Here is a 14,016-nt window from a genome sequence, read left to right on the forward strand (position 1 = left end):
CTGTATATTAATTATAAAGTGGAGCTTTCTTCCTTACAAAATATCTCAAATTACCAGATCAGTAGTTGAAATTGTGACTGAAGAGATGAGAATTTTTTTCCCAACAGCTACTTTAGTTTATTGTTTAGATCAGCAGTCCCCAATCTTCCTGGCTCTGTGGACCAGTGGCAGCTGGGGGGGAGGGGGGTTTCACGCGCACGCCACTTGAGCAAATGCAGCTTCACACACATGCTCGCCAGCTATTTACACAGCCCGGTTCCGAACAGGCAGTGGCCCGACATCCGGACCACGACCCTGGGGTTAAGGACCCTTGATTTAGATTACAGATGAGCTGTTATAAGTATTTGTCAGTAGTTTTAAATGGGGAGAAGGAGGGGGATGCAAAAAGGTTACATTTATGACATAATTCATTGTTTATATTTCTGTAGCAACAAACAGCTTTCTTTCCTTTACCCTTACATACATAACCAAATCCACATTTCCCCAAAACTGGTGGTAGGAACAGCAGTCCAGAGCTGTGGTGGCACAGGTGGTTAGAAAGTAATATTGCAGGCTAACTCTACCCATAGGCAGGAGTTCGATCCTGACCAGCTCAGGGCTCACTCAGCCTTCCATCCTTCCAAGATTGGTAAAATGAGAACGCAGATTGTTGGGGGCAATATGCTATAAACTGCTCAGAGAGTGCTGTAAAGCACTATGGAGTGGTATAGAAATCTAACTGCTATTGCTATTGCTATATGAAGGAAGGATTGAATTTACAATTGAATTTCTATGAAGCAAAATAAGAGAAAAGGAGTTGGGAAAAAAGGCTTGCTTTTGTCCCCACATTTATTTTGTTGCCACAGCTACTAAGTTTGTCAGAGTGTCAACGCAAGGGATCTGGAAGGTAAGGCCAAGGGCAGCACTATCAGTAAAGGAGGAGGGCTGGTAGAAATGTTGAAAGGCAAGCTGCATATTCTACTGAAGCTTGGATTTAAACCCCAGTAGGAGAATTTGGGTCCCTTGAAAATTCACCTCTCCTTTGATGGCCAATTTTAATAAATTCTCAAGGTTATATTCAGTCTGAATTCTTGAAATGCACCAGGATTCCTTCAGAATTCTCACTGTGATTTGTTGTTTCTTGACTGCTGTACATTTACTTTCTTAAAAAAAGTGAACAGGAGTTATTTATAAAATGTGTATGTGAAAAACTGCCAGCAAATGATGCTCCTGGTCCTTTGTGAATTGAGAAAGTAATTCAATTTAGTTTTGTAAGGCAAAGGAAGGAAACAGTGAGAGAGAAAGCTGACACCAGGAAAACAAAGGGCGCCTTTTCTTTTTTTTTAACCTGGGCTGTAGAGAGTGCAAAAGAATGCTTTATGTCTGAAAAGGTATATGTTTCCAAAGCCCTCTAGAATCATACAGGGAGGCCCAGCTGTGCACTACACCTGCTGAGTCTAAATCTTTCTTTAAGGCCATCAATCTCCAAGTGACTGCTGCTGCTTCTCTATCTTCTTAATGTACTTGGGATTGTCAAGGTAAATGGATTTTCCACAGACTCTATACATCTAGCAGCAAGTTATCTACAGAAGCTAAATACTGTAGCTGCAGTTGGTCAGATCAAATAGTGCAAATACTATACCCCTGTGTGAGACTCATTGAAACAGTTACAGCTTTTCCCCAGACTGTGTGGCTGCTGAAGGAAAGATTCCGTATGGCTGTGCAGTCTTGGAAACGAGTTGTATGTGGGTGTGTTTAACGTGTGCTAAAACATTTCTTCCAGCTGGCTCCAAAGCAATGTTCATCCCTAAAGAATAGGTCATACATAAATTTATGTCTTGCGCTGATACCAATTTCAAATAATTATGCCCTGTGAATCTTAACATTAGCATAAAGTCAAAAAAAAATCTTTGTTGAAACCTAGGGAACAAATTTTTAATTTTCCTATGCATTGTTCATACCTCCCAATATCTTAGCTTGATATTTATTTCTTTTTTAATTAAATTCCCAGAATTTCAGAATGCATTGACAGTGAAGCTGAAACAGTTATGCAGCTGCGAAATGAGCTGAGAGACAAAGAGATGAAGTTGACTGATATCCGTTTAGAGGCCCTCAGTTCTGCTCATCAACTGGATCAGCTCCGGGAAGCTATGAACAGGATGCAGGTAGGAGCCTGAAAGCAGATCTGTTGTGTTAAGACGTTGGTGGTATTCTATTAATGCTTTCCATTGAGCAAAGATAATCAGGTCCCTGAAACAGGAAGTTTTGTATGTACCAAATGCCAATACAAGGGCCTTAAACTACAGTTGCCACTAATTGTCATCCAGAAGTTCATCAGAAGCAACACTGTTTGCTTGGTTCTTTATGCATCTGCGACTCTTCCAAGCTTTGATAAAATTATACTCTGAGAACATACATTTCCTACATCTGTGTGTTTCTCTAGCACTCTGCAGATGTTTACTCGAACATAAAAGAGCTTGGAGGTAGATAGAAGATGGAATATGCATGAAGCTTATCCTTTCTCTCCCCAACTCCCACAAGTTTCACTTGAAGGTCTGAAGAGGAAAGCTACAGTCAGATTTGCTTGTTTGCTTGTGCAGCTGTTTCTGGAACCTGATAAGGCAGGGACCTGAGTTACTCAAGACAATTGTACTTGTGTTTTCTCAACTGAATGTGTGAGAGCTGAAGACACTGTGATTCATTGTATGCCACCTCCTTTATCCAGTTTTGCACTTTTATACATTCTTTTGTTTCTTGAATTTTTGTTTCATAAGTCTGTCTTGCTATCTTTATTGTTTTTATTTTGCATAATTTGCAATTAAATTTGCATCCAAAATAGACATTTTGGTACTATTTAAAAGTATAATTGAAATGGGAAAAAATGGAAAATTATATTAAAACATTATATGCCCTAGAGCAGACATGTGAAACACAAGGCCTGCGGGACGGATCCGGCTCACGGAGGGCCCAGATTTGGCCCCCGTGGCTGTGCCAGAAGTGGCAAGGGACTGGCCCCCGCTGCCCCACCCCAACCCAGCTGGGCGCCCCCCCGGCGCACATACATGAAACGGCGAGTGCTTAGGGGTTGATGGTGCGCAGCAGCAGCAGCAGCTGCAGTTCATTTGCTTCACCCCGGCCCGCCCCTCCCAACCTAACCCCATCATACCCAGCCACGCCCCGCTTTGCCAGGCTCTCCTCATCCAGCTCTGCTTTGCCGGGCCGCGCCTTTCCTCACTCGGGCCATGGTGTTCGGTAAGCCTAGTGCCCCAGGGCACCCCCGGCCTGTGGAATGCCCAGCCTATGGGAGTGCGCGGTGGATGCCCGGCCTGTGGGAGCACATGGTGACACAAGCCGAGTGTCGGCCATCGCCCTCTCCGCCATGTGGTAATGCCGGATGCAGAGCTGCAGCCTGGAACTGCCCATGTGAGCCTCTGTGGCAGCTGGAGAGAAAGGGTGAGAAAGAGGAGAAAGTGTGTTTGTGTGTGTGTGTGTGTATGTGTGTGTGTGTGTGTGTGTGAGAGAGAGAGAGAGAGCGAGAGAGAGAGAGAGAGAGAGAGAGAGAGAGAGAGAGGATGGAAAGGGAAGAGGAGGAAGAGGAAGCTGAGGTGTTACAAAAAAGGGGGAGCTTCCCCCTTTCTCCCCCCTCTCTTTTTTTTTAACTTCCTCCCACTCCGTTCAGGTGCAGCTGGAGGAAAAGAGCGAGAAGCGGGAGAAAGCAGGGAGAGTTTTTGTGTGTTTAAATTTTATAGAAATGCAACAAAATAATCTTCTGAGAGGAACCATAATTTCAGTGTTGTCAATAAACTCTACTCAAGTTTGCTTCTGAGAGGGATCACTATCTTTAACCACCTGCAAATCAGGTTTATAATTTAACTGAGAAAGCTACACTTTTGTTGCAGGATTGACAAAAAACACAGCTCAACCAAGGGAAGAAAAACTGCAAATGTTTTTTTTTTCTTTGAACTTTGGAGAGCTCTAGTGTGTATATAGTGCACCAGTTTTGCTCTATATCTAGTGACGAGAAGATAGACCTTATCTTTTGGTGAGAAATAAAAAGTTCATTGGAACAGGGTCAATGAAGAAAGTACAAAAGAAGGAAGCAGGATCTCAGCTACGTATTGTGTGGGTACATGTATGTAATTGTGTCTATCTCCACTTGAGATGCAGGTAATACAAATGCATCATTAGAGACTATACTGGAGCATAAGTTTGTACTTCCTAGGAGTTTAGACATGCTGATCTCTATGATTCTTTCCAAACCTTACATTTTATGTTTTTATTATTCCATGATATATTGATCACATTCAGATATAACAAAAAGTACTTGTGTTTCTTCCTCCTTTACTGTTTTTTTTTTAAAAAACTCCAGAGTGAGATTGAGAAATTGAAAGCCGAAAATGACCGCTTGAAATCTGAAAACCAAGGCACCTGTAGTAGAGCCCAATCTCAAGTTTTCATTTCATCGTCTCCAAGGCAATCTATGGGTCTGTCACAGCACAGTCTGAACCTCACAGAGTCAGCTAGTCTTGGTGAGTATGTAAGAAAGTCAGTGGGCAGGTTTTCTCCTGTAGCAGTGAATTCAATTAATAGATAAGATGTTAAAGTGGAAGAACGGGAATAGTCAATCTTTCTCCTGTAACAGAGTTAGTTCTTCTATAAGCTGAAATGTAATATAAACACAGCATTGTAGTTATGACCTCAGGTAAAATAAACCACATTCAGTGATCTGATTGCAAACATTTAGTAGAGTTACAGGGTTTTGTTTTTTTTAAAAAGAAAACTTTGTGTTAATATTTATGTGATCTTTGTTTCTTATGTAACTATTCCCAGTTGTTAGGGGGGTTTTCATTTGTTCAAAGTGTGCTTCATAATTTTCAAAATACAAAAGCTGACATTTTAAACAGCATGTGAACCTCAGCTTTCTTTTATAAACACATTTCTAGTCCATATAGTAGCAGTCATAACTAGGACATGATGCATGTCAGAATTTCCAAAACCAAATCAAAAATAACTTCCAATATTTGAAGACAGAATCTGTGTTTCCTACCAACAGATATGTTGCTGGATGACTCCAGTGATGGTTCTTCTCGGAAAGAAGGTGGCAGGCATGTTAAAATAGTTGTCAGCTTTCAAGAGGAAGAGAAATGGAAAGAAGTGAGTCGAAATATTTTTGGTCTTGCTAATATGATTAATCATATTAAGAAATACAGGTAGTCCTCGACTTACCACAGTTTGTTTAGTGACTGTTCAAAGTTATAAGGCACTGAAAAAAGTGACTTATGACTGTTTTCACACTTACAATCATTGCAGCATCCTGGTCATGGGATCCAAATTCAGACGCTTGTCAACTGACTCATATTTATGACGGTTGCAGTGTCCCAGAGTCATGTGATCCCTTTTGTGACCTTCTGATAAGCAAAGTCAATGGAGAAGCCAGTGATTCACTTAACCATGATATTAATTTAACAACTGCAATGATTCACTTAACAACTGTGGCAAGAAAGATAGTAAAATGGAGCAAAGCTCACTTAACAACTGTCTTATTTAGCAACGGAAATTTTGGGCTAAATTGTGGTCGTAAGTTGAAGACTATCTCTATAAGGTTACTGTGGCTCTGTTTATTTAAATTATACAGAGTTTTTCCATTGAGGGATCCCCAAATCACTCAACGAGTGGTTTCTGAGCCAGGTCTGACACCAAATTGAAATGGGTCTTGAGAAAACCTATTTTGCCTTTGAACCAGATTTACCACCTTGCTCAAAACATAACTAGAGAAGGGTGTTAAAGAGAGAATATGTCAGCACATTGTTCAAGTACCTCTTGAATGCACTGTCACCTTTCTCATGCTACGTGACCTCCATAAATTGAAATTGAGAATGCTGAGTTTTATTAAAACTAATCTTAGTTTTCAAAAGCTGTGCAAGGAAAGGTCATGTTGTAATTGCAGAAGTGCTTCAGTGCTGAAAAGATGAGTTCTGACTTGGGTTCTCCTAGCATATGGGTTTTTTTTACCCCTTGTACCTTATTTCATTGCTGCTCCTGATGTATGATTATGCTTGAACTTCTACTCCAGACTTAATGCCAGCAGCCATGATTGTGGTAACAACTGTTGTGAAGTCCAGACCTCTTAGTGCGTTAGGAATTTAGAATAAATAAATAGGGAAACTGAACCTAGCTTCGAGGGGAAATATTTTCAAGCTCTGTCTTGTACATATTGAAAAATGTCCTCTGGCTTTCCTCTTTTCTAGTTTTAAAGTAATTTAAAGTATTTGGGAGGAAAGCGATTCAACACCTACATCAGATGTAGAGCAAGGGGCAAAGGGCTTTTCTTTTTCTGTTAGTAGAACTTGTTTTAGGCTAAATTAATTATTTTGGATGTGATTTCAATCTAAGAAAAAAAATTATCCTACTCTGATGTTTCAGCCTCAATAAAATGCTAATTTTGATGTATCCCAGTTTCTTGATTTTAGAAGATATAAAGAATATCTAGAGAATAGATATAAAGATAGATATAAAGAATATAGAGAAGGATGCTTGGACAGTGTCATGTGAACTATTGAACAAGAGAGATCCAAAGATATGTAAAATTACACAAGAAATTGTGCAATATTGTTTGCAAATAAAAAATATCTTTCTCCATTATAGTTAGTATCTGATATAAAGGTCTTGCAACTTTAAGAGTATATTTTGGAATAATTTTGGTTAAAGATTGTGGAGCAATGCTGCTGGACCATAGTAAAATATTGTGAATTATTGAACTATTTATTTGAACACATTTCTTTTTTTTTCCTTTTTACAACCCTGTAATACCTTCCATTGGGGTGGAGTCAGGGTGACTGAGTGGAGCTGAGCATTGAACACCTTTCTTTTAATAGACTTAAATTTTATTTAGGATTCTAGGCCTCGCTTATTCCTAATTGGCTGCATAGGAGTCAGTGGAAAAACCAAATGGGATGTTCTTGATGGCGTTGTTAGAAGACTATTTAAGGTAAATAATGTTATATTGATATTTTTTCTAACAATGCCATATTTTGAAAGCTATCTCAGTGTTTTTTATATATAATTTATTTGATTAAGACCTAAAAGAAAACTTAGGATTTTTTTGTTGGTAAGTAAGCAGTTATTAATTGTAGAAGATTTTGAGAACCACAGCTTATCTCAGAGTGTATTTAAGAACTAGTTTATTATACCTGAGATGATTTGATATTGAAAACCAAGTTTGCCTGTCAGCAAAGATCATCAAGCAGAACAACCAAGACAATTTCAGGACCAAACTCTGACTGAAATAGTTCTAGAACAATGTACTTCATTCTTCTAGAATTTGCCATTGCCTTCTTCCACATTTGGAGCTTGAGTAGGGTTGGCAATCCAATCTAATCTGAAGACCTTGGGTTCTACTTTCTACCTGGGCACTACAATTTGGTACAATTAAACTACAAAAATTGCAGTTGACAAGGCTGTAAACAAATTGGCACATAGCACTACGTTTGGTAACAATGCCTAATTAAACTTCTTGATTGAAAGTTTTGAAGAAATTGGGGAAATCACTAGTCATTCTTAATGCGATTGATTGTCCATTTTTGCTATAATGCTTGTGCAATATAGCCCCAGAACCTAAGTCAATCAAAAATCCCAGGAGCGATGGGTTAATTAAGCCCATCCTACAAATAATATATTTTTCATAAAAATATACTTCTTTAGTTGTAGGTTTGAAATTTCTTCCTAATGCACATACGCACTTCTGTATTCTGCAATCTTTCTCCCAAATTCAGCAAACAAAACAACATAGTTTTTTTTATGGGAGCCTGTGAGCTTAAATGTATAACAACCACTTTTTAATCAATATGCACTATGCACAATTGCATTTGACAATATGGCTAAATAGAAAATTACTCATGGAATGCATCAACCTTTGCTTCACTACCTACCTGGACAATAGACCATCAAATCAGGTGAATATACAGAGATTACTATTCTCAGGATTTGAAATAATTAAACCAGCCATTCTAAACATGGAATATTTTACACTCAGAAGATTTTGCATAGTCCTAATGACAGGGAAATATTTGTCACAATGACAATAGCTTCTGCCTTTTAGGATCAACCATCAACAGTAAAGGAACAAGCAGTCAAGCAATACGCCACAAACTAGCACTTTGTAGAACAGTAATGAAGACCTTGGAAAAAAACTTTCAAATGCCGTAATGTGTTTATGTTTACAAAGACCACAATTGTGCAAGCTGTGGTATACCCTGTGAAAGTGAAAGTTGGACTTTAAAGAAGCAGGATAGGAAAAGAATTGATGCCTTTGAACATTGGTGTTGGAGAAGATTCTTGAGAATATAGTGGATAGTCAAGAAGACAAACCGATGTATCATTGAATAAATTGGTCCAGAATTTTCACCTTGAGGCACAAATGATCAGGCTCAAATTATCCTACTTCAGACACAGTATGAGAAGACCTGGCTCTCTGGAAAAGGCTCTAATGCTGGGAAAGATGGAAAGAAAGAGAGGAAGAGAGGAAGAGGATGACCAAGGTGGATGGATTCAGTTACAGTGGTGATGAGTGCACCAATTGGGAGATCTGCCTATCTATGTGGTTGCTACAAGTCAAAAATGACTTGATGGCATATAATCATTTCCCCTAAATATTTGCTGAAAAGCACGGGAATGGGAATTCCACTTGATCGTGAAGTTTTTGTCTTAAAGCCCAAACCCATCCATATGTTAATTTTCTCTTTTGCTCCCTCTTCCCAGGAATACATCATTCATGTTGATCCTGTGAGTCAACTTGGGTTGAATTCGGACAGTGTCCTGGGATACAGCATTGGGGAAATTGTTCGCACAAATAGCACAGAAACGCCTGAGCTGCTACCCTGTGGCTATCTGGTTGGTGAAAACAACACCATCTCTGTGAAAATCAAAGGTAGATTGTAGCTGATTTATTTGTTACAACTCTTTATAATTGTAGGCTTTCCAGATTTCAGTATTGAAGAACATTTAATTAGCTTTCTTTCTGCCTTTCTTTCTTGGCTAAATGTTGTTTCTCCTTCAGTTGGATACCACTATTAGTAAGAAAGGTCAAGTGCAACCACATTCCTATGAACCTTTCACGTCCCTGTTTGTGGATTTCTACAGGTGGGCCTCATTAATCATGGTCCCATTGCATTGTTTTGTATATCCACGACTGGCAAATAAAGACCAGACCTTGTTACTCACTGCCTAGTTTCATGTACAGAGAGTCTTCAGATTATGATGGCAATTGGGTGTGGAATTGCCATTGTTAAGCAATGCCATATAAAGCACGAGATCATGTGACCACATCAATTAGCAATCAAGGAAGCTCCTATTGCCGTTGTAACCCTAGGTTCATGGATTTTTAAGTGGGAAGTGGTGGGGAGTCCCATGTAAGTAGCGCGAGGTTACTGCAGGAGGGTGGGGTTGGGGCTAAGAAGGATGCACAGACTGCACACAAGTTGAAGGAGGAGATGCTGTAATGTGACGCAAGTGCAGGGAGCTCAAAGGCAGAAGTGCATGGGTTGGTTGAAATCTGGGGTGGGATTTATCAAAGCAACCTTGCAACTTTCCATGCCAGATTCCCCACTGACTTTGTGGGAAACCAGCAGGGAAGGTTGCAAATAGTAATCACATGACTGAGACGCTGCAATCATTGTAATTGCAAGCTGTGACCATAGCAGCATTGCGATGGTTGGTAAGCAAGGACTGTCACTCTTCACAGTTTTGGGCAGATGGGTTTGTTTGGAAGAAGCCTTCTGCAATGTTCTTAGGTACTTTATGCATGAGTTTTTCTCAAGGTCTCATTATCCAGAGCTTTGTTATCTGTGGTTATTAAGCCACAAATAACAAGAACCACCTGTATAAATAAAGTGAATATTTCACAAAACATTTCCACTTATTAGAAAGAAAGGACCTGTCTTTTTCTGTAGAGTTTTGTTAACCTGTATAATTTGTTTATCATTGAAATATTCTTTATTTCAAGAGAAGTAAACAAATACAATAGAGCTTGGGACCCAACAAAGTTAACTTAATGGCATTTGCTTCAATTGCTAAAATTCTCAAAGCTTAAGATCAAGAACTGGAATTATATTATATATGTGCAGACTAGGATAGAGAGTGAATACACAACAGAGCTGTGAAAATGAAAAGAAGATTTTTTTTCCTTTCTCCACCCCTTCCCCACCCCAAACTATAAAGTGCTACAGATAGCTTTGTAATACAGCTTTACATTTATATAGTAACAGAATAACAGTTGGAAGGGACCTTGGAGGTCTTCTAGTCCAACCCCCAGCTCAAGCAGAAAACCCTATAACATATCAGACAAATGGTTGTCCAATCTCTTCTTAAAAACTTCCATTGTTGGAGCACCCATAACTTCTGAAGACAACTTGTTCCACTGATTATTCTAATTGCTCTGTTGTTTGGGTTATTTGAAAATCAGTTCTTCCAAATGTAACAGTCCATGAACATTGGCAAATAAGGGAATGTAGGTTTATTGTCTTCAACTGAATTTTAAAGACCCAATATTGTTCACCAAGGAAAAAGGTTATTATTTGCAGTTCCTCTTCCAAAGATTATTACTATTCAGTTTTTCTTGATGTGTTGCTCTGTAACAAATTCTGATGTAGTATCTAAAAGTTTATACTTTAAAAAAAACAGGCAATATTGAGTTATTTTGGTAAGAAAGGTCTAAACTGATGTTTCAGTCATTTTTTGTATGCTATTAAAAATGTATATACAGTGGTGACTATCTGTAATTTGGGTATAGGATGAGGGTGGAGGTTCATTTTCCGAGCTTGGGGTTGATTACCAGGTTAGGTAACATCTTCAGCAGAATTTAGGGAATATCAGTATTGGTGTTCTTCTGCTTATAAGGGCTTTGAGTGGACAGTAGGTCTTGTGATGGGAGGGTCATGTCAGGTGAGGGTCTTGTGATGGATCTTGTGAGGGGTCAGGTGAGAGTCATGTCACATGAAGGTCTTCTGAGAGGTCTCATGGGGCATCAGGTGTGGGTCATATCAGATAGATGAAGGTCTTGTGATGGGGAGGTCACATCAGGTGAGGGTCATTGGAAGTTGAAGTGCTGGTTGGGGGGTTGGGGGTTGGTTGAAGGTTGATACTGTTGCTGATGAGGTTGATTTGAATTCTGAGGTGTTCGTAGGCTGGTTGTAGGTCAATGTGTCTGTTGATGGAATTGCTTGTGGAGTGCCGGGCTTCAATAAACTCACAATAAACACTGACATTCCCTAAATTCTGCTGAAGATGTTACCTAGCCTGGTAACGAAACATTTGGAAACCAATCCACAAGCTCAGAGAACAAACCTCCACTCTCACATTTATATACCCTCCCAGATATACAACTGTTCTATAATGCTCAGTCTTCATAATTTCTGCCTGAGTGTAAAACATCCATGTCCAGGCAGTCGTTCTGCAGAAGTGCCATCTATTGGCTTGCAAGAATTGCTAGCTTTCTCTTTTATATGTCAGCCAACTGTGCCTGCTGACATTAAATAGGTTTTTTGTGTATGGAAGCCTTTCTGCCAAAAAAAGAGAGGCAACTTCTTCTAGCACAAAACTGAGATGATGTATGTTGATAAGTAGGCAGCCAGTGAGAATTAAGAGACAAGTATCAATTTGCAAGTCTCAAAGGTGCTTTTTCAAAAGACAACTGGACTATGTTTTTTTTCTCTTCAGGAAGACGTTTCGCTTCTCATCCAAGAAGCTTCTTCAGTTCTGTCAGAACTGAGTCAGAACTGAAGAAGCTTCTTGGATGAGAAGCAAAATAACTTCCTCAAGAAAAAAAAAACATAGTCCCAACTGCCTTTTGAAAAAGCACCTTTTGAGACAACCGTGATCTAGACTGATAATCTCTACAGGTGGGCCTCATCCATTGCATTGTTTTGTATATCCATGACTGGCAAATAAAGACCAGCTCTTGTTAGTCACTGCCTAGTTTCATGTACAGAGAGTCCTCAGCAAGATTTACAGATGAGCAAAAAATAATGTAAAGTGTAGAAGAGGGAGAATCTTGAAATGCTTTCTCCGAATTTCTTTCTTTTCTTTTTTTTTAAATCCAAACCTTATTAAGCCCATTTATAGGCATGGAGTGGAAACAATGAAATCTTTTTCCTTTTCAAAAAATTTTTCTTTAGATGAATGGAACCCTGAATGTGCAAGATTTTGCTGCATGTTCCAACTGTTTTCACTGTAAAATACAATATAAAATTCATTCAAGAATTTGCCTTTGTATTTTGCATGAAGAGTGATGGTGAAATACTTTGTCTGCTGAAATTAAAAATGCTCTTTAAGGAAAGTATGCTGCAACTCAAGTTAGTGTTACACATTGATAGGGAAATCTACAATCTGTCAGATGGTAGAAGATTCTGATATACATAATCAGTCATCACAGGAATGGAGAATGTTTAGAAATGGATTAGGCCAGTAATAATGACACATACATTTGATAGTCAAAATATTTATTTCTCAGAGGTAACTTTGATTAATTTTGGAATAAGTTAAAAAAATGAATGGAGAAGTACAAAGTGTATCTGATCAGATCATGTTTTCCAAGATCGCTTGATTATTATCAGTGTACAAAGATCTATATCAGGCATGTCAAACTGCCGGCCCGCGAGCCAGATTCATCATGCCGAAACCGCGCCCACCCCATTGCTGGCAATGGGGAAAAAGTCGCGATACATCACGCAACATCACGTGACGTTGCGAGTTTGACATGCCTGACCTATATAGATACTTTCGATTTATACATTTATACATTCATGAAACAATGTGCACATTCATTTTTTCTCTTGAAATCACTTCAATGTGCACATCAGAATTGTATTTATTGTTTCAAAACTCTACGGGAAGCTTGACGTTGACAACAGAAATGCACTACTTATTTCATTAGCCAGACCTAGATTTTTTTATTTTATTTTCCCTTTGAAAAACCACATATGACATGTTTTTAATTCACTAGCTTACAAGGTGGCAGATTTTTGAAGTCCTTTATTGCAAAATGTTGATACTGATTAGGATCTGTTCCACTGGATCCCATTGTACCGCATTATCTTCCTTTTTCTATTCCATTCTATGTAGAAGTCATTTTTTTTTGTAAAGAGGAACGTTCTTTGAGAATTATTAGGAGTATTTTGCCTATCTATCAAAGTTAATAAAAATTGAAAATTAAAGAGCTTGAGGATGGGGAAGTTCAAAGATACTACATATCAAGTAGTGCCACTTCTCTCTTGTGCAAGTGACATAATACATTTAAAAACAACAACAGCAAGAAAAAGGTTTAAACTGTGTTTCTCTCTCTCTCTAATACTACAGGTCTTGTAGAGAATAGTTTGGATGGTCTGGTATTTGAGTCTCTAATTCCAAAGCCAATTCTACAGCGTTACGTGTCACTCTTGATAGAGCATCGGAGAATCATTTTGTCTGGTCCAAGCGGCACTGGAAAGACCTACTTAGCCAATCGCCTGTCTGAGTATATGGTGCTTAGAGAGGGCAGGGAGCTGGCTGATGGTGCTATTGCAACCTTTAATGTGGATCACAAGTCCAGTAAGGTGAGTGTTACGGATACTCTGTTGGTGAAAATATTGCTTCTGGATCCAACCTCTGTGTTGATCACAGAGACCAGAGTTTTACTCTTCCAAGCTTTTGGACTCGAATAAGAAAGCTTGGAAGATTAAACCTCTGGTCCCAGTGACTGACCCAGATGGGATCCAGAAAGTTTATCCTGGGACACGTAAATTTGCCTCCATGCATGGATATTGTTTCTGTTCATAAATAATTTATCTTCCAGAGCAAACATTTCATAGGAAATGAGTTCTTGTGCTTTACCAAGAATGGAGACATATTAGACACTTTGCTTGAATAGTAGATTGATATGATTTCTGATATGCCTTAGGGACCGGGAAGAGGGATCCTTCTATATAATGAGAAATAGTGTTTGGTTACTAATTAATGCCTTTTCGGATTTCCTCTTCTGTCTCCTGTAATGATAATTTGTACTAT

The 14,016-nt window shown here is 38.9% G+C and overlaps 1 protein-coding gene across 1 annotated transcript in view; it reads left to right on the top strand.

Moving 5' to 3' along the window:
* The window catches only part of NAV2 (neuron navigator 2), a gene marked incomplete at its 3' end in the record, with an annotated part of 51,834 nt that extends 38,269 nt beyond the window's left edge, over positions 1-13,565 (top strand). Inside the window, exons 16-21 of the mRNA XM_029286325.1 lie at positions 1,991-2,144; positions 4,349-4,508; positions 5,033-5,133; positions 6,872-6,967; positions 8,737-8,905; positions 13,330-13,565. Coding sequence (XP_029142158.1) covers positions 1,991-2,144; positions 4,349-4,508; positions 5,033-5,133; positions 6,872-6,967; positions 8,737-8,905; positions 13,330-13,565 — 916 coding nt within the window. The remainder of the gene's footprint in view (positions 1-1,990; positions 2,145-4,348; positions 4,509-5,032; positions 5,134-6,871; positions 6,968-8,736; positions 8,906-13,329) is intronic.
* Positions 13,566-14,016: the final 451 nt, after the last annotated feature.

The sequence above is a fragment of the Protobothrops mucrosquamatus genome, unplaced genomic scaffold (genome assembly GCF_001527695.2).
Source record: "Protobothrops mucrosquamatus isolate PMUCROS unplaced genomic scaffold, P.Mucros_1.0 scaffold3326, whole genome shotgun sequence".
Lineage (NCBI taxonomy): Eukaryota > Metazoa > Chordata > Lepidosauria > Squamata > Viperidae > Protobothrops > Protobothrops mucrosquamatus.